This window comes from Motacilla alba, chromosome 3, assembly GCF_015832195.1.
Source record: "Motacilla alba alba isolate MOTALB_02 chromosome 3, Motacilla_alba_V1.0_pri, whole genome shotgun sequence".
In the NCBI taxonomy this organism is placed as follows: domain Eukaryota; kingdom Metazoa; phylum Chordata; class Aves; order Passeriformes; family Motacillidae; genus Motacilla; species Motacilla alba.
Genome location: NC_052018.1, coordinates 100696817 through 100723577, shown reverse-complemented (window position 1 = coordinate 100723577; position 26761 = coordinate 100696817). Strand labels below are relative to the sequence as shown.

General features: G+C 45.3%; 1 protein-coding gene across 2 annotated transcripts in view; it reads left to right on the top strand.

The window, feature by feature from the left end:
- Window positions 1–26761, top strand: part of ALK (ALK receptor tyrosine kinase) — a 308338-nt gene that overhangs the window by 277698 nt on the left and 3879 nt on the right. Inside the window, exons 15-29 of one of the 2 annotated variants that reach the window (XM_038131012.1) lie at window positions 425–569; window positions 1362–1544; window positions 2996–3094; window positions 3747–3899; window positions 5068–5166; window positions 6869–7055; window positions 9234–9324; window positions 10224–10288; window positions 11196–11325; window positions 17814–17911; window positions 18964–19056; window positions 20696–20797; window positions 21990–22124; window positions 22700–22790; window positions 24094–26164. In XM_038131012.1, coding sequence (XP_037986940.1) covers window positions 425–569; window positions 1362–1544; window positions 2996–3094; window positions 3747–3899; window positions 5068–5166; window positions 6869–7055; window positions 9234–9324; window positions 10224–10288; window positions 11196–11325; window positions 17814–17911; window positions 18964–19056; window positions 20696–20797; window positions 21990–22124; window positions 22700–22790; window positions 24094–24798 — 2376 coding nt within the window. In that variant the 3' untranslated portion in view covers window positions 24799–26164. Of the gene's footprint in view, window positions 1–424; window positions 570–1361; window positions 1545–2995; window positions 3095–3746; window positions 3900–5067; window positions 5167–6868; window positions 7056–9233; window positions 9325–10223; window positions 10289–11195; window positions 11326–17813; window positions 17912–18963; window positions 19057–20695; window positions 20798–21989; window positions 22125–22699; window positions 22791–24093; window positions 26165–26761 lie in introns of those variants that run through there. The other variant, XM_038131013.1, reaches the window with a different exon arrangement.

Genomic DNA, 26761 nt, shown 5'->3' with positions numbered 1-26761 from the left:
GTTGGCAGTCCTGTAGCTGTGGACCACTGGTGTTTCCTTTCCTGTGCTAGCTGAGACAGTGTTCATTCCAAACACTGGTCTCAGGGGAGACACTGTGCAGAACAGTGCTCCTTAGCTGTTTCATTTGATACCAGTCATCACATGGGACATTACAGCCTTTCTAAGAGCCATCACCATGGTAGGTATAATTCACAGAGCTACTGACATGGCTGTTTCCTGTAGCAGAACTTGGTAGGACTGCTCTTTATTTTTCTATTCAATAATTTTCTGGGTGTGGGTACATAAATAATGCAATGACAGTCTGCAGTGCTGAGCAGCCCTAGATGCCTGCTTGGTGCAACATGCAGTAACTATGATGTGGCTGAACTTCCATTTCCATGTCTGACTCATTTTAAACATTGTCTTTATTTCTGAATTTGTTAAGATGGAGAACGGAGAACCGGTCCCCTTGATAATTGCAGCAGGGGGTGGTGGCAGGGCCTACAGGGCCAAAACGGACACATTCCATCCAGAAAGACTGGAGAATGATTCCTCTATTCCAGGGTTGAATGGAAATTCAGGAGCTGCAGGTAAGGAGAGTTTATTCTTTTTAAGAAAACCTTTGTGAATACCTGGTACTCCCAGATTCCTCCTCCTCACAAGAATGTGAGGCAAAACTCATGAAAATACAGTTCGGGGGGAACAGAGGGTAATAACAGATGCAAATAGAAGGTGCCCACAGTGCTGGATACTTGGGGTAAATGAGGCTATCAGAGATGGTATAGTCATAACAATGGCTACATTCTCCCAAAATAATGCAGTACCTCTCATAAACAAAGTCGTTTGATTTTTAATGTGGGAGTTTGCAGTGCCAATGTGACTGTCCTGGTCCCTGCACTGTTTTGTGCTGTGTGGACACTCTCAGAGTTTCTCTGGCTTATGCCGAAAGAGTATAATCGCACCATGTCTAGAAGTCTCTGTGAAGAAACCTTGGACTGAGCAAACAGCAGAGCTGAAAGTGAATCACTGGTATGTTGTGTGAAGAGCAGGAGTGGGACATGTTTTCACACCCTTTACAATAAATTCAGTTTTTTTCTACTTTAGAATTGGCACTGGTTTATTTCAAGAGTGTTTTAGTCAAAGAGAAGGGGAAGGCTCTGAAAACGAGAAAGAAGTGTTTGGAGAGTAGGTTGGGATATCTTCCTACCTTTTCTACCTTTTCTATAGAAAATACTCATCCTTGTATGGTAGGTGAAAAGAGATGCAGATGATGACTTTCAGCTGAGGTGTTTTGAATGGATGCTTCTCCTGCAGATCCCTCCAGCATTTTTTACACAAAAAAGTTACCCCTGGCTGTGCCTTTTCTCTTCTCTCAACTGCAGGTGGTGGAGGTGGCTGGAATGATAACACTTCCTTCCTGTGGTCAGGAAAATCCTTGCTGGAAGGTGCTACTGGAGGAAGATCCTGCCCCCAGGCCATGAAGAAGTGGGGGTGGGAGACAAGAGGGGGTTTCGGAGGGGGTGGAGGGGGGTGCTCCTCAGGTGGAGGAGGCGGAGGATATATAGGTAAAGTGGCTTCGTGTTCAAGGTGTCCCTTCCCCTCCTTTAGTGCTAATGATCAGCAACATGCTGATGATAACTCTCCTGTAGCTAGCATATTTGACTGTTATGTACTAGTATGTGTGTGTGTTGCCTTTTTAGCACTGGATGAACTCATTTAGGCTTTGAGCAAAGAGCCAGTTGCCAGTCCTTCAGCTGCAACTCTGGCTTTGCGCTCTGCAAAACATGACATTAAGATGCTGCTGTGATTCCTGAGCTTTTCATGTTGGGGTGACAGTGCTGGAGCAGGAGGAGCCACAGCTCTGTGCTCCTGTTGCCAGCACCTGTGTTTGGAGGACTTTGGTCCTGGAGACTGGCAGTCACACTTTATGCCAGGGGAAAGATGCAGCTTCTCCCCTGCCCTGCTGTGGGTGAGCCTTGGTCCTGCACAGGTGGTCTCTGGGGGCAGAGGCTCAGGCTGCCAGCCAGCACCCCTCTTAATATGACTTCAGTCAACAAAGAGCTAATTTCATGTGCCTCTGTGACTCAGGGCAGCTGTCAGATGGCATTATGTTGATTACAACTGGTGTGGGCCAGATTCAAGATCTCTACTAACCCATAGTCTCCTGGGCCACATAGTTTCTGCAGCCATCTGCACTGTGGTGGACTATTTAACCCCTGGTTCTCCACAGCTTAAATTAAGTATATGGTAGAATAGAAATTTTGAGAGGAAGTCATGAGTTTAAATGATTAAGTGCATGCTTTGTACCAATGTTCCTGTGTAATGCTTCTTTTTCCAACAGAATGACTCACATGATTTTTTTTTTAATTTCACTGAAGACAATTAAAGGGAAAAAGCTATTTTTGGGTGGGGTGGGGGAATCGTTGCATGCTTGAAGTCCAAAATATATGTGTTCCTAATATTTGCTATCTATTGCCCATACTTTGCTTCTGGTGTGTTCCATATGCTCAAGCACTAATGAGCAACTCATAAATTCCTTCAGTCCCCGCTCCTGGTGGACCACCCTGCTTTCAGGGTGCAGAGGAGAGGAAGGATATCAGGTTATCCCTTCCCTCTGCTGACACAGTACATGCCTTGATCAGCAAGGGCACTAACTTAGCCCTGGAGGACTGGTGCTTTCCAGTCTCTTGTCTACCTAAATTTTAACAAGGGCTTGTATATTTCACAGCATCCAAATGGTTAAAGATGAAGTTTGTGCCTTAGTTTGCAACAGTCTACCTAAACAGAGCTAACTGATTGATTGTCACAAGCTTCATTATTAAATTGAAGTTCTGAAGTCCAGTAGTTCAAGCCACAGCTTGCTAAATATTCCCTATATATTAAATGCTTTATTTTTTCTCTTTTTTCATTTGGATGCCTCCCTAAATAGGCTGAATTCATGCATGTTGCCATGTTTATCTGTGTTTTATTGTTTTATGAGCCTCAGTCTGTTAAGGTAACTTCTGGTTTGACATAGGTGGCAATGCTGCAGTGGACAATGACCCAGAGATGGATGGGGAGGATGGTGTGTCCTTTATTAATCCAATTGGTACTTTATACACTCCAGCACTTAAAGGTATTCCTTCTGGTCAGAAGTCTTCTCATGGGCTTATTTCATTTTAAAAATAGTAGGACCCCTTACAACCTTTTGGGGTACAGCTCAGTGTCATGAACATGAGCAGGCAGAAAGTATATAAAATACAGCAGAGAATAGACAGAAGTAGCAGGAACAAAACAGGGAGTGGAAACATCAAGCCTATTAGGAAACACTCCCAGCAGTACAGTCTTCCAGCCTACAGAATAACTTTGGACAAGGAAAGTGGTAACCTCATAGCTCTGATAATTTAGGAAAGAAACAGACAAAAAACCCGACTATTCACTTACAAACAAGTTCCTTAGAGCATCCCTTGGTAAAATATCCAGGTGCTGCCCAGCAGTGCCACTCCAGAAGTCAGTGTCTTTAGTATGTTTGCAATGTGTTCAGAAAACAACAACCAAAAAAAAAAATCTACTTGTTTTTAAAAAAACAGACGTTTCCTTTAGAACAGCCAGAAGTATTTTCAAATACAGATGCACTCTGGCCTGGTGGATTCAGCCAGAAAGTCTTGAAGATATTGCAGTGATTGATCTTGGAGGGACTAAAGGCCAGGAAAGAAAAGGGTGAACCCAAGGAAATTATAAGAATGGTCTTTACAGTAATTAACTGAGCTTCTTCATCCACTCCTTAGTGACAGAGGGGCACGGAGAGGTGGAAATTAGGCTGCACCTTAACTGCAGTCACTGTGAGATGGACGAGTGCCATGTTGATCTTGAGACTCAAAAAGTCATTTGCTTTTGTGAGCCAGGCACAGAATTGGCAGAGGATGGTGTGTCTTGCACAGGTAAGTAGGTGTGTGGGGTACTGCTAACATGTGGGACAGAAAATGCATGGCCAAAGGCTGTGGTTTGGACTGTAAGACATCCTGAAAGTGCTGTCTAATCTTTCTTAAACCTGGCTGCAGTTGAATGTTATTTTCTTTCCTGCTGGTGTATGCTGCAGAGCTATTTTGCCAGGATATAGCCTCAGCAACAGTAAGGACTGGGGCACTGAGCAGCAGTGCTGTTTTGCTCTACGGCATATGTTTGGCATCCTGGGCAGATCTGAGCAGAGTCAAATTTTGTGTCTGCTTGTGCTGGTGTTCAGAGTCTTCTCTGAAATCCTGAAAGTTTGCTCGCTGAAAGAATTTTCCAGTTGAACTTAAATTTCAGACTAGTTCTTTAAAGGGGGGAAAAAAAAAGGCAAGGTGAAGGAAAATATGATTCCTGAGGAATTGGACATTTAAGAAACTGTGAGAAATTCTGTGCAAGATTTCTCTAAGAAAAACTAAATACAGTGCCTGTACTTGCCTTTCTTTCAAAACCAGGTGCTCAGAGATCCATTAGTGGGTTTGCTTCCTATTCTTGTGCAGCATTTAGAGCAGGTCACCCCAGGGGTTTGGGATCCTGCTTTCAGCTTTGCCACTGGCATGGGAAAATTGTTGTGTTTTTACCATTCCTGCCTGTAAGATGGGTAAAAAGTATGGTCATTTTGTCAAGGTGAAGTAAACCTTAATAGCATGATCCCACATGAGGATGCAGCTTCACTACACTGTTATCAGGTTTTTCTGCCTGGATTACATGCATTTAGGAGATGATATATTGCAGTCCTCCTGCTTTTGCTGTGATTTGGCATTGATAGCAGCACTTTAACCCAAACAATGTAATGTTCTTTTCACCCCCCCCAACCTCCTGCCCCTGGTTTTTATGGTCTTGTTTTCGTACCCAGGGAGTTCACATGTTAATTCATTAATAGTGAACCATCTGTTTTAATGGCTTGATATTAATTGAGGAAAGTGAAACAATGAGGTATGAGAAGTCATAGATTCTGAGAACTGGTCATGCCAGAGGTTGCTTCTACACTATTGGAGCAGCAGATGAATAAATGGAAAGAAGAGCAGAAAGAAATCTGATGGCAAAAAAGTGGCTCCTGGAAGATAATTTCAAACTTGTAATTCCTTCTTTCTGTTGCAGCTGAGCCAGTGGTTCGTCTCCCTTTCTCCTTGGTCTTGTCTGTAGTGACTTCAGCATTGGTGGCTGCTTTAATTTTGGCTTTTTCAGGAATCATGATAGGTGAGTGTTTCTCTGCAAAAGATATTTTCGTATGAGGGCTGGATCTGAGCTAGGGATAATTGGACCCTGAGAGGCAAAAGGATTCAGGTTTTGAGCTACTGCTGTATTTAATGACACCTTCCCACACACATCTTCAGATTTCTGTAGTTGTTTCTAACCACAATGACCAATTCGAGGAGGCTTCAGTTACTGACTGCATCTCAAAAGAGACATTATTTTTTCTGTTGTACTGTGCAGCTGCCAGAACACAGCTGCTTCTGTTTTTTGTGAGATCTGGTGCTGTTAAATGCCTAAAAGCTTCTTTATCTGTGTGCCTATGTACAAATTTCACCTCTTAATGTATGACATTTAAGCTTAAACTCTCACACAGGTTCCCCTTTCACAAACTGCTCCTTAGTAGGATGTGGGTATTGGCATTTTTATTTGAAATTCTGAAAGGTATTTTTCACCTTTTCTTGTTGTTATTTTAAACACCCGCTCACGTGCATTTGGTGCAAGCAGAATAGATTTTAATCTATGAAAAGGAGTCAGGAATTCAAACCACGGCTTTGCCACCTTTCTTTGTCCACACTGTGTGTGGTCTAGGGAAGGAGAGGGATGAACCAAGAGCAGGAAATTAGATCTGCCCAGCTGTTTCGGTTTTAAGAATTTCAGGAGTTATCAGTTGCATGCACATGGTCCTACATCTATGACTTCTGTCCTGACAGTGCCTTTTTACAATGACTAAATACTTCTCAGGAGTGGAAGAGTAATCCTCTTTCCATCCAACGAGCCTATCATTTCCATCTCAGGAAAGGGCAGCGATTTAAAAAATCAAAGCAAAGGCAATGAGGAGGAAAATGGAGGACAGGAAGGGTTTGTGGATAGGTCATTACATCCATCTGCCTTTGCAAGTGCATGTTTACCCCTTAAATTTTTCCCCTGAGCAACATCTGCTGGAGAAGATGCAATAACTATTGCCGTCACAGTCTTTGGGCTCAATCCAGCTCCCACAGAAATCAATAGTGATTTAACCTGCTCCTGATTGTCATCTTCTTTTGGACAAAATCCTGCAATATCAGTTACTATTTCAAGAAATATCCTCAGGATGTCTTCTTTCAGGTGTGGTTTTTAATGGTGTTGCAGAAGTATCAGTGAAGTGATGCAAGGAATATAACATACTATAAACTGACTTCAAATGTGACCCTACTCTCTTGTCTAGAAACAGAGCAAGTTTTGGAAATTTAGCTATTTTTTATGTACAATGTGTTATTCTGAGGAAACAGCTTAGGTTTTCCATTTTGAACAATATGATGCAAGAATTAATTTCAGACTTTAGTCACTTCTGTGTAATTTAGGAAAGTCAGCTGTACCCCACCTCCCACAAGTTTCAAACTGGACTTGTATTTGGAAGGTCTGGTTAAACTAAAGAGAGCATTAATGGAACATCTGAGATCTCTGAGATCTCTCCAAGTGACATTCATTTCACTTTTTCCAGACAGTCCATGAGCAAGCCTGTTTCTTTGTAAGATGTGTAAATCAAAGGTTCCTGGATATCTTCAGATCCCATCTTCTATCTGTAATTATTTGATGTACAGAAATATGCCAGTGTCACTGGCTGGTTTGATTCCCTGAAGTCTGGCCACACCACCGTGAGTCCCAGTGAGAAGGGCTGTCCCAAATCCAGTCTCTGGCCGTGGTTAACTGTGTTCTCCATGTTTAGTGTATCGCCGCAAGCACCAGGAGCTGCAAGCCATGCAGATGGAGCTGCAGAGCCCAGAATACAAACTGAGCAAGCTGCGTACCTCCACCATCATGACAGACTACAACCCCAACTACTGCTTTGCAGGAAAAACCACATCCATTAGTGACCTTAAAGAGGTGCCTCGAAAAAACATCTCCCTCATCCGGTAAATTCATCTTTGCCTTCCCCACCCTTCACGTTGTACACCCACATATCCCAGCTCTCCAGTGTGAATGCACTGCTCTGTGCAAATTCTTGTGCACTTTTAGGTTCATACCCCTCTTCATAAAATGTAAAGCTGCAGTAGTTAAGCTCGTGTGGAGGGGACTAGATTTTGGCATTCACCTTGACCTTCTACAGGTGCAGTGTTCATCTCCTGGGATTGTGAGGAGAACTGAATAGTCACCACCAGTAATTCAGTTACATCTTTTACAGGATATGTGGTGAATGGCCCATTGCCATGAGCTGATGAAATTCTGGGATGGCTGAAGCTTGTAGAAGGCTCTTTTAAATTTTTGATGGGATCTTTGTTAAAGACAATGACATCCTTAAGTGCAATAGCAAGGAAAGGAATGGATTTGAAAATGCCAGGCAGTATTAAAAAGACAGGGATATAAAGCCAGCAAGATAATCACGTCTAGATGAGAACTTCTGAAAAGCTTTAAAGTGTCTCCTAAGAAAAACTTGAAAATTCTGAGTTCTTGCACACTTTGCTCTACTGCAGGATACTTGTGAATGTGATAGTACCCTGGTACCATGCAGTGTTGCACAAAAAAATAAAAAGTGGAAACAGGAGTCCTTGGAAAATTGGGAAGCTTAAGGTGCTGAAAAAAAATTATGCTCAGAGCAGTCTATGCAGTCTGCAATGTTTTGCTGTCTCTTATCTCATTCCCCCTTCCCTGTACATCTTGCTGGACTGCACCTGGAGGTTTCCAGTGTACCCTGTGCTGCTGCTCCTGTTGTCACTTGGACTTTGAAGGGATTTTTGAAGTGTGGCAAGCAGATAGCAGAGGATACAGCTGGGAATTGATGAGGGAAGGGAAAGTGGAGTTTTTGGAAGGTGGGTGAGTTATGAGCTGTAAAGATCTGGCTTATCCCCTCAGTTTGTAAGATTGGTCAGGCAGAGCCAAGAATGGTGTCTCAAGCTGATACCTACAAAATGTTATTACACAAAATGTTTGTGTCGCAGGCAACACAAGTCCTCGGTGTGGTTTCACTGCCCAGACTGGTTCTATCCTGGCAAAACTACAGACAGAGCTTATGGAACAGCAGAGCAGATTGTTCCTCCTTGTTCATATGGACAGGAGGGCAAGAGCCCATGCAAAAGCAGTCCACTGATACAGCAGGGAACAGAACCAATGCAGCCCTCAGCCCAGACCTGGCTGTAACAGGAGAGTGCATGCTGTAGCAGAGAGCTTTACTGAGAGCCTTTTCCCCAGACTGAGATGGAGGAATGCCTCTTAGAGGCTGGAAATACTACTGCCTGAAGTGCAGCCCATGCAGGGTTAAGAGGGACTCAAGATTTGGGGTGCAGCCTCATCCCCTGCCACAATTCACCATGTCATTATGACAGGCCACTGATGTGAAACAGCCGTTGTTGTACCAGGTGACTTAACATTAAGAGAGCGAGGACTGAATAGACAGGTATGCAAAATCTGTGTCACAAGGACATGGAACAAGATCTATTGTATGATTACTCTTATTCCTTTCTCTTCTTCTTGTAATCTTGTTCAAAATAAAACTGTACATTTCATAACATGATCACAGCCAGAAACGATTCTCAGCACAAATTCCTAGAGCTAAGTGCTTTACAAAGCATTGTCATCACCATTTACTGGCTAAGGTACTTGCCCAGAATCACACAATAAGTCAGGAAAAGTTATTTGGTTTAGAATTCAGATCTTTTGAGAATCATTGTGCCTCCTAGTTTCTTGCTCAATGTTTTGTTTAATGGTGATGCAGAAATATCAGGGGAACTGTTAATGTGTTTAGGGTGTGTAAACACCAAGACTAAAGTCCTGTCTTTATTGATTTGTTTTGGAGCACCCACCACTGAGCACTGATACCAAAGCCATAGATGAATGCTCTCTGTTACGTGCTGCAATGCCAGCAGCTCGATTTCACTGGGGAATGTTCACTTCCACGGACTGCTTTCCCTTCCAATTAAATAAAATGTAGGTTCAAGAAAGACCTCACCAAGGTCTGGTGAGATCATATTGTCAGTATCCAGTTCTCCCTGTTACACTGCCATGAAAATTGTGAGCCCGTTCCGTGAGCTGTGTCCACAGTGTTATAATGTGTGTTCTCTGTAGTAAAACCTTCTTGTCTTCTCTGGTCTGTCCAGGGGTTTGGGCCACGGAGCCTTTGGTGAGGTATATGAAGGTCAGGTGACAGGGATCCCCAGCGACCCCACTCCCTTGCAGGTGGCTGTGAAAGTAAGTGACAGTGAATGAGTTATCATGATGGTTTCATGCACCTTTCACCCAAGAGTCCCAATGCATTGTAACAATGAAGATCAATGAAGCATTGCTATAAGTCCTGAAGGATGTGGCTAGAAATATTGCTGCTCTGTTGCAGCACTTTAATCCATCACAGCAATGGTACAGCTTGTAGGATATGGGTATGTGAGACTACTTAAAGAGGTCTGTGAATAGCAAACAGGCATAGATTTCCACAGAGCCACAGTAGGCTGCAGGAATGAGAACTAAATCCATCCTCTGTCCATCCTCCCCATGCTACACCTGGTTGGTAATCTGTCCAAAAGTCTTCACAGGGCCAAAAGCTGCTGGCACATGCATCAAAGACCCTGCAAGTAGGAGATGGATAGTTTTCCAGGGATCTCACCATTCCCTTACAGGATGGATATGCATTGGATGTGAACCTAAATCCTAAGAGACCTTGGTAGAGTGGTCCAGGCCTTCAGCAGTCTAGCTGGTTTGTTTTCTGTTAGAGATTACATAGCAGCACAGTTCTGCTGCTGGTTATAGATCCCAGTCTTGCAGGAAGGTAGGATCATTGAACTGCAGAGAACTCAGGAGCTGTAATCTCATTCCTCATCCTCTATACAGCAGAGTCCCATATGTTGAACACTTCCCTGTGCACTCTGGGCTATTTCCTTTGCTGGGAGGAGGATGACAGCAGCATTGATGGGCCAGGAGTTCTGATACTTACCTTTCAACAGGCTTCACAGTCTAGTTTAGCAATGCTCTAGTGGTTGTCTTAGAGTGAGGTTTCTTTTGAGACAGAAGGATTGCTGCAGACAATGTTAGTGCCAGGTGTTCTGATCTGTAACTTGAAGTATCTTCTCCTTGTCAACCTGTTCTTTCTTTTCCAGACATTGCCAGAAGTGTGTTCAGAGCAAGATGAGCTTGACTTCCTCATGGAAGCTCTCATTATTAGGTGGGTATGAATCACATCAACACCGCTTGTGTAGGCTTGCAAAGCCCAACAAAATAAAGAAAAAAAAGGTTCTTCATAGGTGGTGTCCCCTCAGCACATCTATACGGTAGCTAGATTTTAGCACAAATAGAATAGGCATTACCATGCTTTTCTGTTCTTCTTACAAATGAAGAGGCACCAAATGACTAAAGGTTAAATTTTCAAAAGGATCCACATTGGTTGTCATTACCAAAAGTGAAAAATTTAAAGCCCAGACTTTAGAATTGATAATAATTTTTTTTTGATTTCTCTTGGAGAGGAGAACATACCTTAGGAATTTGGGTTTGACTAGTCAAAACTAACAGACAGCATTGACTTTATGCTGCTGTCGTGTCATGTGTCAGTGTCTGAATCACAGAATCCATGGAACTACTTTCCCATCACATTTGAGAGGTGGGGAAATAAAGAGGTATTAGAGACTTGACCTCAAGAAACATCCCCCACAAGCAGATCCCCATGTCAGTGTTACTTGGAACAGCATTGCCCTAGCCCAACTTCTGCCTCTTGGATTGGGAGATTAAGAGCAGACTTTTCTCTGTTATCAGACATATTCTGCTTCCTATGCCCCACAAGTCTTGCTATAGCCCAAAAAGAATGCAGAAAATAGGGAGTGGAAAAGCAGCCAAAAGCCACTGCTTCCCCACCTCTGTCTGTCCCTACACTACCCAGACAGACACAGAATACAGGGGTAGTGCTTTAGCTTTATCCAGTTGCCCTACCTTTGAGTTTTGTTATTTTCTGGGGAAAAAGAAAATTAAAAAGCATTAAAAAAATAACATTCCCTGCAGCAAAAAAGGTTTGAATGTTTTCTGCTACTGTGCTTTTTGGGTCAAAGTTGCTCCACAACTGGGTGTCCCTGTCTCCACAGCAAGTTCAACCACCAGAACATCGTGCGCTGCATCGGGGTGAGCTTGCAGGCCCTGCCCCGCTTCATCCTGCTGGAGCTCATGGCTGGAGGAGACCTGAAATCCTTCCTGAGGGAGACACGCCCTAGGCCGGTGAGGAAAGAGTAAATTGCGTTTTGTTTAGAGAGCTGCTGCCACGAGGCAAACACTTAGCTATAGAAGAGCTCATCGATGCAGATCCTATTTCCCAGCATTTTAGATGGTCACAAAATTTCTGTTGTTGTAAGACCACTGTGGAGACAGGAGCCAGCAGGATAGGGAACAGATGCTGCTGGGATTATGCAGAGGTGCCTCAACCCTGGACTTTGCTAGATGACATTGCAGATACAACCTAAAAAAAGAACAAAAGCAAAGTCTAAAAAAAAAAAAGTTAAACTCAACTCTTACCTTCTTATCACCAGCTGGGGGCAGGCAGGGGGGAAATGTTGAGCTAGTAATATTAAAAAAATAAACCCATTATTTAAACTGCTGATCAGATGCATTTCTGTGGATACCTGTCAGTTCAAATTTGGCATAGGCAAGGAGACAATCCGGCCTGGAGCTGTCAACTTAATAGAAAATATCTTTAGTCCAGAGTTTTAAAGATTTTCCCCACTGAAATCAGCATCAATAGGAAGAGACAGTTAGCTAGAAATGTGAAAGAAATAAATTATGACTTCTAGAGACAATTCAGTATTTTGGAAGAATAAAGCTTTCTCTGAGTCCCTGGGTCAGAAAGGCACACAGATATTGCTGAAGTTTAAGGCCGGGGCCCAGCTTCATATTTGTCTCTAAGTTTGACAGAGGACAAAATGCTGCATTTTATCAGTACAAGAGAGACACAAATTTGCTCTAACAGGTATCAATAAGATTCTTCCTTGAGGCATCTGGAAACAGATAAACTTTTTTATTTCTTTTTTTATGCAGTGTGGTTTTTCAGACATATAAAATGGTCTGTGAGACTCAGAAGCACTGCAGTCTTGAACAGGTTGCAGTAAAGGGGCTCCTTCCTGGATAAGGAGGCTAAACACCCAGAAAGGAAAGTCTGAAATCTGAGCAAGTAGACTTTATAAATACAGGTTGTTTTTCTGAAGCACCTAGAGATGCTCCTACAAATGGGCTGAACTTGGTGGTAGGTGAATGGGGAAATTCATGTTCTGCAACGTGGTCTCCACTCTCACCCAGTGTAGTGAAAAATGGCACAGACAAGATATGCTGCCAGGTAAGTGCTTTGTTCAAAACTGCCAGGTCAGGCTGTGCAAGATGTGGGAAGGGGCAGGTGAAACTCGATGGGTTTGGCTGCTTAAATTAGAGAAGCCAGCTCAGTGATGGTACAGATCTTGTGAGGAACTACCAAGAACACTAGTCCTGCACAGCAGGAATTTTTACCCACTTGCACTAAAATGAGCCAGCTCCTTTTGTAGATGAAATAGCCCTTTATCTTGACAGGATGAAGTCATGTGATCCTTCTGATCTGAGGAGGTTTTTTTTCTGTTTGGCTCTACCTCAGTCATGAATTCTTTCTTACCACAACTTCTGTTCCTGTCAGCAGTAGCTCTGTGCAACCCCTGTGAAAGCCCATGGCAGAAGAGGCTGATGGCTCTCTCCCTTGCTTCATTAGTATTTCTCTTTCTGCCTTCACAATCGCTCCTTCCATTCCTCTTCTTTCCTTGTTGTCTTGGTTTGGAAAGACAGGTGTCTGCCAAGGAAGGCAGGAGCCTCCCCTGAAATGGAAAGTATAAACCCCCTCCCTCCAAATTATTATAATTTTGAAATTAAAAGGCTCTCAGGCAAAGATATGGGAATAGGAATAACAGTTCTTTACTAGGAAAACTAAAAATACAAATGCAATAGTACAAACAAACAAACAAAAACCAAAAAAAAACCAAAACCACTGACAGAGTCAGAATACAACCAGACACCCTGTGGGGCAGGGTGGTGGTAACTGTCCTCTTCAGCAGCAGGGGCTGCAGCCCTCCTGCAGTGACAGGTGTGGTTCTGCTGGAGCAGGGATCCTGTAGAAGGGTGGAGTGTTCCTTTGAAGGCCCAGTGGTAGTGTAGATGGGCCTGGTCTTCCTCTGGGAATCCAGTGGAGAAGAAAGCTGCTCCTCTGGGAATCCAGTGGGAAAAAGGTTGCCTGTGGTCTTCCAAATTTCAGATTATATCCAGGTAGGAATGCTTGGCTCCTTCCCCTGGGTGGAGCATCTCCCAGTGGGATGGTGTAATTTTATCAGTCATGCAGTGACACCCAAGGGCCCATTAACAGAAGATATTTCCCAGAGGGAGGATTGGTTGTGGAAGAGATAAAGAAAACTGCCCAATGAACAGAAGATAAGTGCCCCACCTCTAACAATGGTAAATAGAATACACAACCCCATTTCCAGCCTAAGACACTGGTATTTCCTGACCTGTTTGAGGTTACCTGAGACTGACCATAGCAACTACCAGGCACAAGGCTTTTTTGCTGGCAGCTTGAAGATTCTTCCTGGTTTCTGCATTTAACTTTTTCCCAGGAGTGAAGCAGACCTTGGATTGATGTCTCTGTTTTGTCCCATGTCTCCCACACTTTGGGAAAGCTGAGCTTCAAATGCGGATGGGTAGTGCAAGCTGGAACTGATTCAGAAAAGCAGTTTCCATTCCCTCCTCAACAGCTGGGGGAATGTGGACAGCCTGACTCTGTGCAGACACAGATCCACACTGTTTTGCTCCATTCTAATACCTTCTTTCCCCTTTCCTTGCCCTGCTTTTGCAACCATCCCATGTGGTGTCTGCCTGGCAAGGATGGCAGGGTAATTCATTATCTGGCTGCTGGGGCAGCTTCTGAGGGGCCAATGGCACCTGTGAGTGCTGAGAAATCAGCCTCTGGTGCATTTTTGACTGCTGGCTCACAAACTGCGAGGCAAGGAGACTATGACTGATGAGAAATGAGATGTGTGCAGGGCACTGTGCTCTGTGAAGTATGAGATCCAGCCCTGGCATTGGATTTACCCTCTGCATACACTCGAGGTGTGACAGAGTCTCTGTACATAAGGCCTGTGGCTCAGTGCTGGTGGATGTATCTTTGCACTGCTCCTAATTAACCCTGAGCAGCTTTGTTCCTCCTGTTGCAGACAGGCAGAAGGCAGGCATAGCAGGCTGGATGTCTAGCTTTTCAGGGCCATTAAAGGAAAGGAAAGACAAGGGACCATGCAGAGTAAAGAGGCTTTGATGAGCTTTGCTTCCAAAATGAATTAATTGAACACAAGCCTTATCTGACTGGGTGGGTGGCAGAGATGCACTTCTTACTCTGCAGTAAGCACCATATGAATTACTGCCTTTCTCCCTATTTTCTTTCCACTTTGTATTTTCCAGCTAATTTCTTTTACTACCTTATCTTTCCCACCTACTTTTGCTTTCAGCCTAATTACAAAAAATGAGATTTACATGTTCAGTCTCTACCTTCATCCCCCAGTTGCTCTTTGCACTTCCCTGCCAGTAACATCAAATTCATTTGCTAGTTTTGGATAGACTGAATAGAGGTGTGAAAGACATTAACTTGGCACTAATTCCAAGGCTTATGGAAAAAGAAAGCACCATACTGGAGAGACTCCAGTTGCCACTGGCCAGCTACAATCTGTGTGGCTTGGAACAAGACACATGCAGCGCACTGCCATGCACTTGCACACTGAAAAGCATGAAAGAGAGCAGGGAGTGGTGAAGGAGAAGGTGAATGAAGGGAAGGGGGGACTGAAGGCATTGCAAGGGACATGAAATGGAAAGCTAAAGCAGCTGCAGGAGGTATCAGAACACAGCATCCAACTTAATGAGATAGAGATGCTGCCAGCACTGATGCATGTTGTTCATCTGTGTTCTTCATGTAAAAAAATGAAGTTTCAGGTCAGCCAATATGTAGTGATTTTTCTGGACTTTAAGCAAGAATGATCATCACTGATACAAGACCAGTGATTCTCGTGGAATATGTCAGTTTATGCCAGCTAGGTCCACTGCATAAGGTTCAGATTCATAATTCCCTATGAGTCCATGGCTGACAGCCCTGAAGGCTTTCTCTGTTCCATTCCTAATAGAGTTTCACATCTATTACAGGATTACCTCTTCCCCCTCATCTGCAGAGAGGCAACCTGCTAGATCCAGGGACTCCTGGAACTGGAGCCTTAGCTCAGTGTGAGCACTGCAGAATTGTCCATTCTGGGAGGTTCAGTGCTGATCTTTCTCACACACAGCACAGCAATCAAAGCCCAGCTCTGGGAGAGAAATGATATATGGAGAAATGATTCCACTCCTTTGTGCTGTGCAGCCTGTTGCACAGAGCAGTGATTATGCTGAACAATACACAGAATTTCATTCACCTTTGGCAAGATTCAGCCTCACCTGGGAGGTGTCACACCAGTGGTTCCAGCATGCCCACTGCCCTGAGCAGTGGAGCATTGCAGCTGGCATCATCCATTCATCTGGGGAGCAAAGGCTGTAAAGCGAATCCTTTGGTGTGTCTCAAGGCTGCCCCCTTGCAAAATGAATCCCAAACCTCCATTTTTCAAACAAATTGCATGGCTAAATTGTCCTTGGCTGGGCAGTCACATCTGTTTTAGGATTGTATTTAGCCAAATAAAAGGTGGAAGGAATTCATCCAAGGAAGGAAAGGAAAGCAAAAAAAATAAAAGAAAAAAGAGAAAAAAGCTATACAGTTCAAATCAGCTTGTGGCTTCAGTCTAAAGACTGCTTTGCAGTATAGCCCGAGTCTGAAATTGATTGTAGAGTAAAGAATTGGGCGTTTTACTCAGTTTTCACTTCAGGTTTCTGAGCCTTGCACGAAAGAGCAGGGAATGGGTAGAATGAGATTTTAATTTCCCCTTGGTTATGCCCTGCAAGGGAAAAAGAAGATGTGCATTCTTTCTTATTGTAGCCATCTTGTGTAGCTGGTGAGTCACTTTAACTCACAGAGGTAAAAGAGATTATTCCCCCTTCCCCACAAAATGGCAGGGAAAGAGCTGCTTTATGTTTGCAGAAAATAGTTACTCTGTAGGGAGGAAAGTTTAAGAGGAGATGCAGTCCAGTGTTTTAAAAAATCAGTGAAGTATTTATATGCAATGAACTATAATGTGTAAATAATAAAATATAGGCAGGTGGAGCAAGATCACATTTTGGTTTATGGCCCTGCATTGAACAAAACAGGCTTTGTTCACACAGAGATGCACCATTTTTCAGTTATTTCATTAGTCAAGTATTGAGGCTGGGTTTTTTTCCTAATATCATCAGAGGACATTTACTTGTTTTTTTGGCTTGGCTTTTTGGGTTTTCTTTTGTGTTTGGTGTTTTTTTGGGGTGGGTTTTTTTGTTTTTTTTTTTTTTTTGTGGATTTTTTTTTGTGGTTTTGGGGGGTTTTTTGTTGGGTTTTTTGTTGTTGTTGTTGTTGTTTGGTTTTGGTTGTGGTTTTTTGTTTGGTTGATTTTGATTTTTAGTTTTTTGTTTGGTTGATTTTTGATTTTTAGTTTTACCAGCCAATGACCACTGTTTCGCTAGTGGCTGCTGCAGAGCCTGGACTTATTTCCAGTCCCAGTTTGCAGGAGTTTAGATCAGGTGGGATGGGCAGCACAGCATGGCATGCATCTGGAGATGGGTTGAGGAGGCAGCAGTGCCTGTCACTGGAGAAGCTGTGCTGATTTGTGCACTGGTGTGAGAACCCAGGGACAGGTGTGCCTTTTGGGGACTAGGCTGACTGGTTGGTGTCCTAAGAGAGAGCCAAGGAGTGGGATAAGCTTGTTTGGTTTAGTAACTAAGGCTGATAAACACTTAGCCATGACATGGTTGTTGTGCCATGAGCAGTCACTGCCACCCGGCAGTTTCTCATCACTGGGCTGGCAGCAGCTCTCTGCCCTCTCCCACTGGACTGGCCACAAGGATCACTGAATCTCACCACAGGAATCACTGATTCACACCTCAGGCATCACTGAGTCACACCTCAGGGCAGCAGCTGTGGTTTGGCTTCAGGGGCTGAGTGTCAATCCTGTCCTTTCCACTAAAGCATCTGGCTCCTCCTGGCAAGGGCTGTGGGCTTCATCAGAGGGGCAGGAACAAGGAGTTGGCAGCCTTAGTCTTCCAGAGCCATTGGCTACACAAAACTGTGTCAGTGCTCTAAGGGGCAAGATAAAACCTACACAGATGTGGAGGAGGGAAAGAGCAAATGTGACTCATGCCATTATACAAAATGTCATTCCTGCGGTTCAAGGTGACTTTAGAGAGGAGCTGGCAGTAATACAAAGAAAGTCAGTGAAAAACAGTTCAGGCTACAGATCTCAAAAATTGTGCTGAAAATTCAGAAGAATCTGCCCTAAGAACTGGGGGGAGTTTTGGGGGGAAATTCTTTCAGGGGCATCCCAATGGAGCTGGAAAGTCAGATCCAGCTGATTCTGTCTGTTCTCATTCTGTCTCTGGGATCTGTATTACGTTGTGTCTGCACATCCTTTCATAGTTCATGGGTATGAACGCTCTCTTGTGCATTTTCCTAATTCCTTTGTCACTTGCTGGAGAGCTCCCAGTGCTGTAGCAGCAACAAATCTCACCATATCTCTGCTTTTAACCCATGTGTGTCCCTTGTCTTTTGGCAGAATCAGCCCTCCTCCCTTTCCATGCTGGACTTGCTCCACGTGGCCCGTGACATTGCTTGTGGGTGTCAGTACCTGGAGGAGAACCACTTCATTCACAGGTAGGTGACCCAGCCTGGGCAGGACTTGCAGACAGGCCAGCACAGGCTCATAATGCCCTGCTCCATATGTTTGTGTCCTGCTGCACTCTAGTGGCTGGATACCTTTAAACAAGGTAGACAAAATCAGAATCATAGAGGCAATAAAGAGAGGAGCTGCTATAAATCAGGCTGGCAAAGGTCTGTGGTTTTGCCAAAGATCCTGAGCCCTGTCTCAGGGCCTGCACTTTTGCAGCCTACTCTGCAAATGGGCACAATCTTGTGGCAGAAGTCTTTAAAGCTCTCCCTGTCATGAATTTTATTTAGTGCCTGTCTGCTCAGTTTGGAAGCTCTTTCTTCTCCCCCTCGAAGAGCACCTGTACTAGCACAGGCAGAAGGGCAACATCAGGTGACCATTGCTCCTGCAAAACAGGGTGTTTGGCAAGCATCCAGAATCTGCCTGTCCAGTAGAGATGAGCAGAGAGGTGGCAGTTTGCAGCTCTGAGAGTCACCCACAAGTTGTGCCATTGCGTTATTCAGACCTCAAGGTTTACTCCAGCCCAGCGGAGGTGGAGCTTGGAGCTTTACCTGCATACACAGATTCAGGCCCACGGCTTCAGTATTCAGAGCAACACCTGCACACTGTTCTGGCAGTGTTCTGACACCTGTCTCTGGCAGTACAACAGCCTTTTGACAACACTTGAACAAGCACAGTAGGAACAGATCAGTGGATCATTACCCCAACAGCTTGATGTGGGGACTAGTACATTCTGAAATCAGCTTCTCTTCTTGCACTTCTTAGAGACCTAAAAATAACTCCTGGGATGAAGGGAGGCTCACGGGAGAGCCACCCTTTCAACTGGAAGATGTTATGTGAAGTTTAAAGAGAAAATATTAAAGAACAAAACTGTTACTGCTGTGGGGATAGATTGGAACTAGGGACATTGCAGGTATCCATAAACACTGACTTTTTTGGCTGTTTAGGTACTATATCTTGTTTTATTTTTGACTTGAAAAACTGTCAAATGATTAAGTGGCTCTTCTCTTTCTGTTTCTTTTCTTCCCTTTCCTTTTAGGGATATTGCTGCCAGGAACTGCCTCCTTACCTGTCGAGGGCCAGGGAGAGTGGCTAAGATTGGAGACTTTGGAATGGCCCGGGATATATACAGGTAGCAGAGCCAAGGCCAGGGTACCCGCAAGTGGGAGGTCACTGAAATGGGGGAGGAGCAGTGTTTGTGCAGCCTCTTGTGCTGCTCCGTGTAACCCTGGTGAGGCAAGAGTGCAGATATCCCAGCCTGGTGAATCCCAGATGATGCCTTCCTGATGTTTGCCTTAAACTGTCCTGGACAGTTTTCCTCTGGGCAGTGAAGTCATGGAAGGGTTTTCCTCCCTCTTAGACTCTGTCCTCAGTTTCCTTTCTTTATGCTCTCCATGCTGAATGGCATTGATGTGCCCCTTTGTTTTGTGATCCCAAATCATTCTGAGTTTAATCTCTCTCCTTGGTGCTACCCCTGCACCTTTGGTTTGGTCTCATCAGTAAATTTCTTCAATTTACTGCAGCTAAAGGAGGAAGGTGTAGAAGAAGGTCAGGAAAATGTAATCACCCAAACTGGAATTCAGCCAGGACACAGGGTTAACTACCTTTGCTCTTGCAAGAAGTGCCAGAAAATCTTTAATGACCATAAGCAGTCAGGGCTGCAGTTTGATGTCTCATCTTCCACAGAGCACCTCTAGCAGTGCAGCTCCATATCCTGCTGTGCTGAGGAATTGATTTGCCCTGACTCAGAAGAAGGAATGCCTCATGCTCAGTCACCTGCACAGTTTATTCCAGTGCCTTGCCTTCTTTTTTTTCCCCACTTGGGGATTCTCCTGTGCAATTACTAAGCCAGGTTTGGCTCTGCTTAGCTTGAGCTCTGACAGTATCACAGCCTGAGGTGCTGCAGAGTGCTACCTTCAGAAACCCAAGTGTATCAGAGCTGCTTGGGGTTTTTCCCTGCACAAAGAGCCCCCATGCAGCCCCACTGTCAGATGGGGCTCTGCTGGGACAAAGTAGCATCTGTCACCCTCACACAATCAGCAGAACCGACTGCCAAGATGAACACTTCGGTGCTGAGCTTTCAAAGGTGCCTTTGAAGCCTGCATGTGTTTCTTTGTCCAGGAATACCCTTTGGATGCTCACGCTGTGCTGTTGTGATCAGTGATTCCAGCCTGCATGAGCAGCCTCCTGCAACTGCCAGCATGGGATTTGGGGCTTGCAGGTTTTATTTTAAATGACAGCAACTCCAAAGGACTGTTGTAACTCCTGTCCCAGGAACATTTTTGTGTTACTGTCCCAGCTCTAATGACCTGGCATCGTCCTCAACAAGTTCCTTGTTCCTGCGAAGGGGTTTGGATTTTAGTCACAGTGCTTTAGACTGGGTACATATGGGATAAGGTTTGGTTTATTCTTGCTGGGTATGCCCAGGATGACCATGTACAAGATGAGGTGAGGAGATCTTGCTATGGTTGAAAAGGGCAGGAGGAAGCTCTGCCAGCAGTAGTTACTATGTTAGTAATTCCCTAGGAGGATGAGGATAACTGCTGTACCAGATCAGGCCTGAAGTGAAGTAGATTAAACAGCACTTCTATGGTTTGCTCTTCTCCACTACTTTTATGTGAAGAATCAGGTCATTCCAGCACTTAGATTGTTCCACCTAAATTAGTCTCTCCTCTGGCTCATCATTTTAATATTTGTAATTACAAAAATCCCATATTGATGGCATTTTCTGAATTCTTGGCTGACTCTTTTGTTCTGTTTGTTCTTTGCAGAGCCAGCTACTATCGTAAGGGTGGGTGTGCAATGTTGCCTGTCAAATGGATGCCTCCTGAGGCTTTCATGGAAGGGATATTTACATCAAAAACAGACACATGGTGCGCTTCCTTTCCTCCGCTGGCCCGTCTGTCCCTGTTGGAACCTCTTTTGTAAACCGTGAATATTTTGTAAAAACCACACGTTCTTGTTCACTTCTCACACACTAAAAAGACAATCTGGGTCTTTTGGAGCCAGCAGTGTTTGAGGAGACAAGGGAGCAGAAAGGTCAGACCTGTGCAGAGGTGGGTGCTGCAGGGCAGGTGAGCGGGCAGGGAGGGGAGAGCAGAGCAGATGCAGGTGCTGCTCCAGCAGGAAAGCATCAGTCCCACACTGAGGAAAGCAGCATGGGAGGCTGCAGGCACGATCCATCCTGCCAGTCAGGGAGAAGGGTGTACTGCATTGTGGGTTTTGCCTTTCTCCTGGCCTACAGCAGCACTTGGAGCTCCTGAGTGGCCAGAGGTGGGGAGGAAAATTGGGAGAGCAGGAGGCAAGAGCTCAGGGAGTGTGTGGAGGGGGAAGGGGCTGGGGCCAGGACACAGCTCCTGAGCAAGCCCCAGCAGAGGGGTGAGGTCCACAGCCTGGTATGGGTGAGCTCTGTGTGTCTCAGCACCAAGCAGAGGAGTTTCCCATTGCTGCACATCTCTCTACAGTTTGAACCACCAAGGCTGTGGTTCCCAAGCCACTGACCAGGTGAATGCTTTGGAGTGGCTGTCTCAGCCACTGTCCCCAGGGCTTTGCAGGCCACAGCACCCAGGCCAGGGCTGTGTTTGCTAGGGAGCGTTTTCATTGTACTCTGAGTGACGGGTGGGACCTGTGGGCCTCAGAGCATCAGTGGGGATTCACTAGCAAGATATTTCATGCAGGGTAGCTATTCCCAGAGGAAAAGTTTGCCAAAACTTCTCTCTATCAGCAGTGGTCAGTGTCTCAGAAAAGGGTAACCTTGCTTTCACTTTAGTTACCTCCAGCTGAGCAGTGCTGAGTGCAAGGGCAAAGCAGCCATGTTTACCTACCTACAACATAGGCTACACTCACCTAACAGTCAACTACTGCTATTTTATATGAAAGGTTTTAAAGTTCACTGTTACAACTGTGCAGCTTATTTATGTCTGAATCCTACAGCAGGATTTCCACCAGCTGCCTGATCAATGGTTGCAAAGAGCAATGCTGGTGGTACTGAACCTAAGGGCGCTGCCCACTGGTGATGGTCATTCCAGTATCCCTCACTTTGTTTTCCTTTGCTTCTGTACTCAGGTCCTTCGGCGTATTGCTGTGGGAGATATTCTCTTTGGGATACATGCCCTACCCCAGCAAAAGCAACCAGGAGGTTCTGGAGTTTGTCACCAATGGAGGAAGGATGGATCCACCTAAAAACTGCCCTGGCCCTGTGTATGAGACTGTAACTTTGATATATTCATGCAACTAAGTTTCTGTATCAAATGCTTTTTCTCTACTCAAAAGTTAATGACTTTTAAGATTGACCTAATCATGGCTAATCTGCCTTATTTAACTTTAGTGCCAGTGATTTCTCTAATATTTAATTTTTCTGTTGTTTTGGAGAATAATTCAGGGCCCATTGGAGAAGTCCTGGCCACTGTTTGTTTGGTCAAAGATGACACAATATTTCTCTGTCTTAGGTTAGCTGTGAAACTTCAGTGCATCAGACTGTTCACAGGCAGGGAAAACTGGGCTCCTTTATCTGTAGCCCTGCCTACCTTTAGTGTGTTGTCCAAGGGATTTCAGGTGGATGAGTAATTTCTCTGAAAGACTGTGCATTTCACCCCAGTAGTGGTCACATTCCAGTGGCCACCAGTGCATCAGTTGTCCGACTCCAGGGAAGGCAGAGAACTCTCATTTGTTAGAAGCAAGAATGGTGATGAATTATGATTCCCAAGCTGCCATGAGTAGTTGTCACATCCCACAGGATCTGCCATTCACAAGTGTCTCCTGTTCTGCCCTTCCAGCTACCGCATTATGACCCAGTGTTGGCAGCACCAGCCTGAAGACCGGCCAAACTTTGCCATAATCCTAGAGAGGATTGAGTACTGCACTCAGGTATCAGTGTTCATTTGCCTCAGATGAGAGGGGTGGAGAGGGCTCTTCTTGAGGAGCTGTGTAGACAAGCCAGGACTCGACATGAGGAGGCAGCACTGCACTACTGCAGTCAGCAGTCCAGGGAGACTGATGTCAGCCTGGGACCCCTGGCTGGGATATTCACCTCATCAGGTGCTTAATCCTTCTTGTCTTTTGCTGCTGAAAGGCACAGGCTGACACAGGCTTACCCAGCTCTACAAAGAGCACACCTGTAGCCCTGCTTCTGCTTACAGAGGTGCAGATTCCAACAAGCAAAAGATCAAAGACAAGCCAGCACCTGTGCTGCTTTCTCATGCCTCATCCCAGCCACTCCATCCCAGTGTTTACCCTTAAGGCATAGTCAGCACCGAACAGAAATGGTCCCAGCTCAGAGCACCCTTTGCAGATGGTTTCAGCAGCTGTTGGCAATTTTTTTGAATCTGACAGTGCTGGAGTAGGCAGGTGGAGAGATGGCCGGGCTAAAGGAGTGGAGATTCTTTGGCTAGGCAACAGGGAAAAGATGTGGCTGGCTTTCCAGGCCAAAATCTGATTTACTTATATTTTACCACCAGTTTAGTTTGTGAGGAATAGAGTGGTTTGGAAAATGTTCTCCTGCCTGCATCAGCACAGGCTCCTTGTATGATCTCACTGTTGTTTGCTTCAGTTTGCTTTCCCTTGCTGTTTGGGAAGCTTGATCTGGTTTTTATGTGTGTTTGGATCCTGGGATTGGGAGGCATTTTTTTTCTGCTATCTCTAGCTTGCCATGGCATATAACAATAAGTAAAGGTTGCCAAGATCACTGCATTTTCTCTCAATTTAATTTTCAAAACTGCTTAAATAGCTCAGAACCACAGCCCCTGTGGATTCAGGCTCCAAGGCGTCTGCCAGTATTGTCTTCACTCTGCATTCCCATTCCTCCCTTCTTGTGTGGAGGCAATATTTACATGGTTCCAACTTTCTCTATATTATCTGAGAGTGTTATGAACTCTGAGATGATAGAGATTCCAAAAAACATTCCCACAGGAAATTTTGCTGGACATAAAAAATGCTTTTCATTGGTTTTGTGCCTCTGCTGTTCTGTGGTGAGTTTAAGGGTTACTTTCTTGTAAAGAGCTGGATTTTAAGGATATCCTGTTGCATCTCACACCTAACTGCACTTTGTCTACCTCCTCTCCTCATGGAATGTGGGCTCTGAGTAGTGGGATGTGTTGAGATCATAGCATGACAGCTGCTAGATGTGCAATGGCTGCAGGCTTTGAGAAATTCCCGTTGTTCCCTTTGGCAGGATCCTGATGTCATCAACACCTCCTTGCCGGTAGAATACGGCCCATCGGCTGAGGAGGAGGAGAAGGTGGCGATGTGCCCCGACGATCCAGAGGGAATTCCTCCTCTCTTGGTCTCAACACACCAAGACAGAAAGGATGATAAGCAAACCCTGCCATCTCCACCACCCCTAGCGTCAGCTGTCACTGCTGGAAAATCTCTAGGGAAAGTGGGAGCCTTGGAACGGCCAGCACCGGGGAAGGTGCAGTCAGCCACAGGGGGGGGACACATCAACATGGCCTATGCCCAGTCCAATCCCCCTTCCGAGCTTCACAAGAGCCGGGGCTCCAGAAACAAGCCCACCAACCTCTGGAATCCAACCTACGGCTCCTGGTTTGCGGAGAAGCAGGCCAGCAGAAACAGTTCTCTGCTGGAGAAGGAGAGGCCCGAGAGGGAGAATTTGGGACAGGAAGGAAACTGTACTGTGGGGCCCAACATTGTGACTGGCAGGCTGCCAGGCTCCTCCCTGCTCTTAGAGCCATCTTCCCTAACCGCAAGCGTTAAAGAAGTGCCTCTCTTTAGGCTCCGCCACTTCCCCTGTGGGAACGTCAACTACGGATACCAGCAGCAGGGCTTACCCTTGGAAAGCTCCACACCACCTTGCGCTAGCAGTTACGAGGACCCTGTCCTAAGAAACAAGAGCCACATAACCCAGCAGGGGCCCTGAGAGCCCTCGACCCTCTCTTGACTTTTCCCCCCCGTGGCCCCTGAGCCTTGAAGAGATGTCCTGTTACCCAACACACCACGAGCAAGGCATCGGACAGCATCACCTCCTGTTTTGTGCAAACTTGCTCCAAAAGCGCCACCCTTGACGCTGTAATTTCTACTAACCCGAGAGGCTTCAAACCACCGGAGCCCCAGCAGAGTCAAAGGAACGAGGGGGAGGGAGGATGCAGGGAACTGTTGTTAACTGCAAGGCCCAGCTGCTGTTGCATCAACTCATCCGCATGGTTGTCGTCATGCCCTTCCCGTGAGCTTTTCCCAGTTGTGCGTCCTCTGCTTCCGTGTCAAGCCGCGGCTCACTGCCATGAGTGTTTCATGTCTGGGCTTTTCTGTGCCAAACTTGTCGTTGCTGTGGAAGACCTGGAGGTCTGCTGCTGGCAGGGCTTGTAGTGGGTTTGGGAAGAGCGTCCTCTATCCAAACCAAAAAAAAAAATGACAGCGCTGAATGATGATGTGATGGCACGTTCTCAAGTCTTGTTCCAGCTGCAGTCCAGTCTTCAAAAGTCCTTGAATGCAGTGTTGTGGGGGTGCTGGCAGGGCAATGGAAAAACCCTAGTCACACTGCATCACTTGAAGGGGAGGGGAGAGGAAGCAGTGGATGGGTGTAGATGCTATGAGGCATTCAGGGGGGGCATTGTTTGGCTGGGGTTTTCTTTGGTTTGATTTGTTCACCTATGCTTAACCACCAGAAGCAAGTGAAGCCCTTTAAAATTCCTTCTGTCCTACAAAAGTAGGGATGCCCTTCATCAGGAATGTGGAAGTATCAAGTGGAATCAAGGTGAAGCTTTAAAGGACCATGGTCATGAGAGAGACTTTCACCATGCCCTGCAAAGGGACAGCCACCTGCATACCTCGAAGGTTTGAAATAGCCTTTGACATACACTGTATGAACAACACCATAAAGGCAGAAGACTACATTGTGCCACTGTCTGGAAGCCAGATACTGTCTGTCCTGAAGGGTTTAGAGCCCTTTTTCCTTTGGCAAAATACGTGTATGATAGTGGTTTAAGGACAAACACTCCATTGACTCACTTTGTACACCCCGTGCATGAAAAATATTCCAGTTAAGTGTATTGTCAAAACATAGATGTAGGAAATAATTCATGTGTTAAGATGTGCATTAGTAACTTCAGCTTGGGGTTGGGAGGAGCTGTTTTTAGCATGATCGCTATCCAAAAAAAAGGGGTGCTTATTTCCATAGAAATGGGAGTACTGGAGCATCAGCAAAGGAGTGGGAAGGTGTTCTTCAGTCTGAGACTCTTCATTTCAGTGAAGTGACCCTGAGTCTGGCCCTGGATCCAAATGTTGAGGTAAGCTTCCTGTCATTAGGCAACAAACCAGAATCCTTATACATCCTAAACTTTGGGATGGGCAGACTGAAATTGGAGGACTTGGCTTGGGCCCCCCCCTTTGTAAAAAACACATTGCAGGGGGAGCACTAGTGTGCTCTCCTAATCTGCCTTCTGATGCCTCTGATTCACAGAATTAAATCCTTTATTCAGACAAAGGCCAAAAGCAGATGTGGTGACTGGTTAGCAGGCTGTGCTCATGTTGGGGAGCTTGGGTCAGGGCCTGCTCTGAATTTCATGTCCATCAGCTAGGAATCCACCCCACTGCTGCTGCATGGGTTAGGGGGCATAGCAAGGGTCACACTTACAGGCTTCTTTAAGCTGAGCTAAGAGGGTATTTGTCATCTCCCAGGTTATTAGGCCCACAGCTCTTGCTGTGAAATAGCCACTGGGGAGAGATTCTGTCTAGCTTAGGATTGTGTTAGTGTCACACCAGTCTCTCTCTCTCCAGCTCAGTAAAGTCAGTGGGGTAGTTTCTCCAGTCTCAGGAAAGCTGATTAATTCAGAAGGCAAGCACCATCTGAACAATTTATTACACTAGTACATTATTCACATATA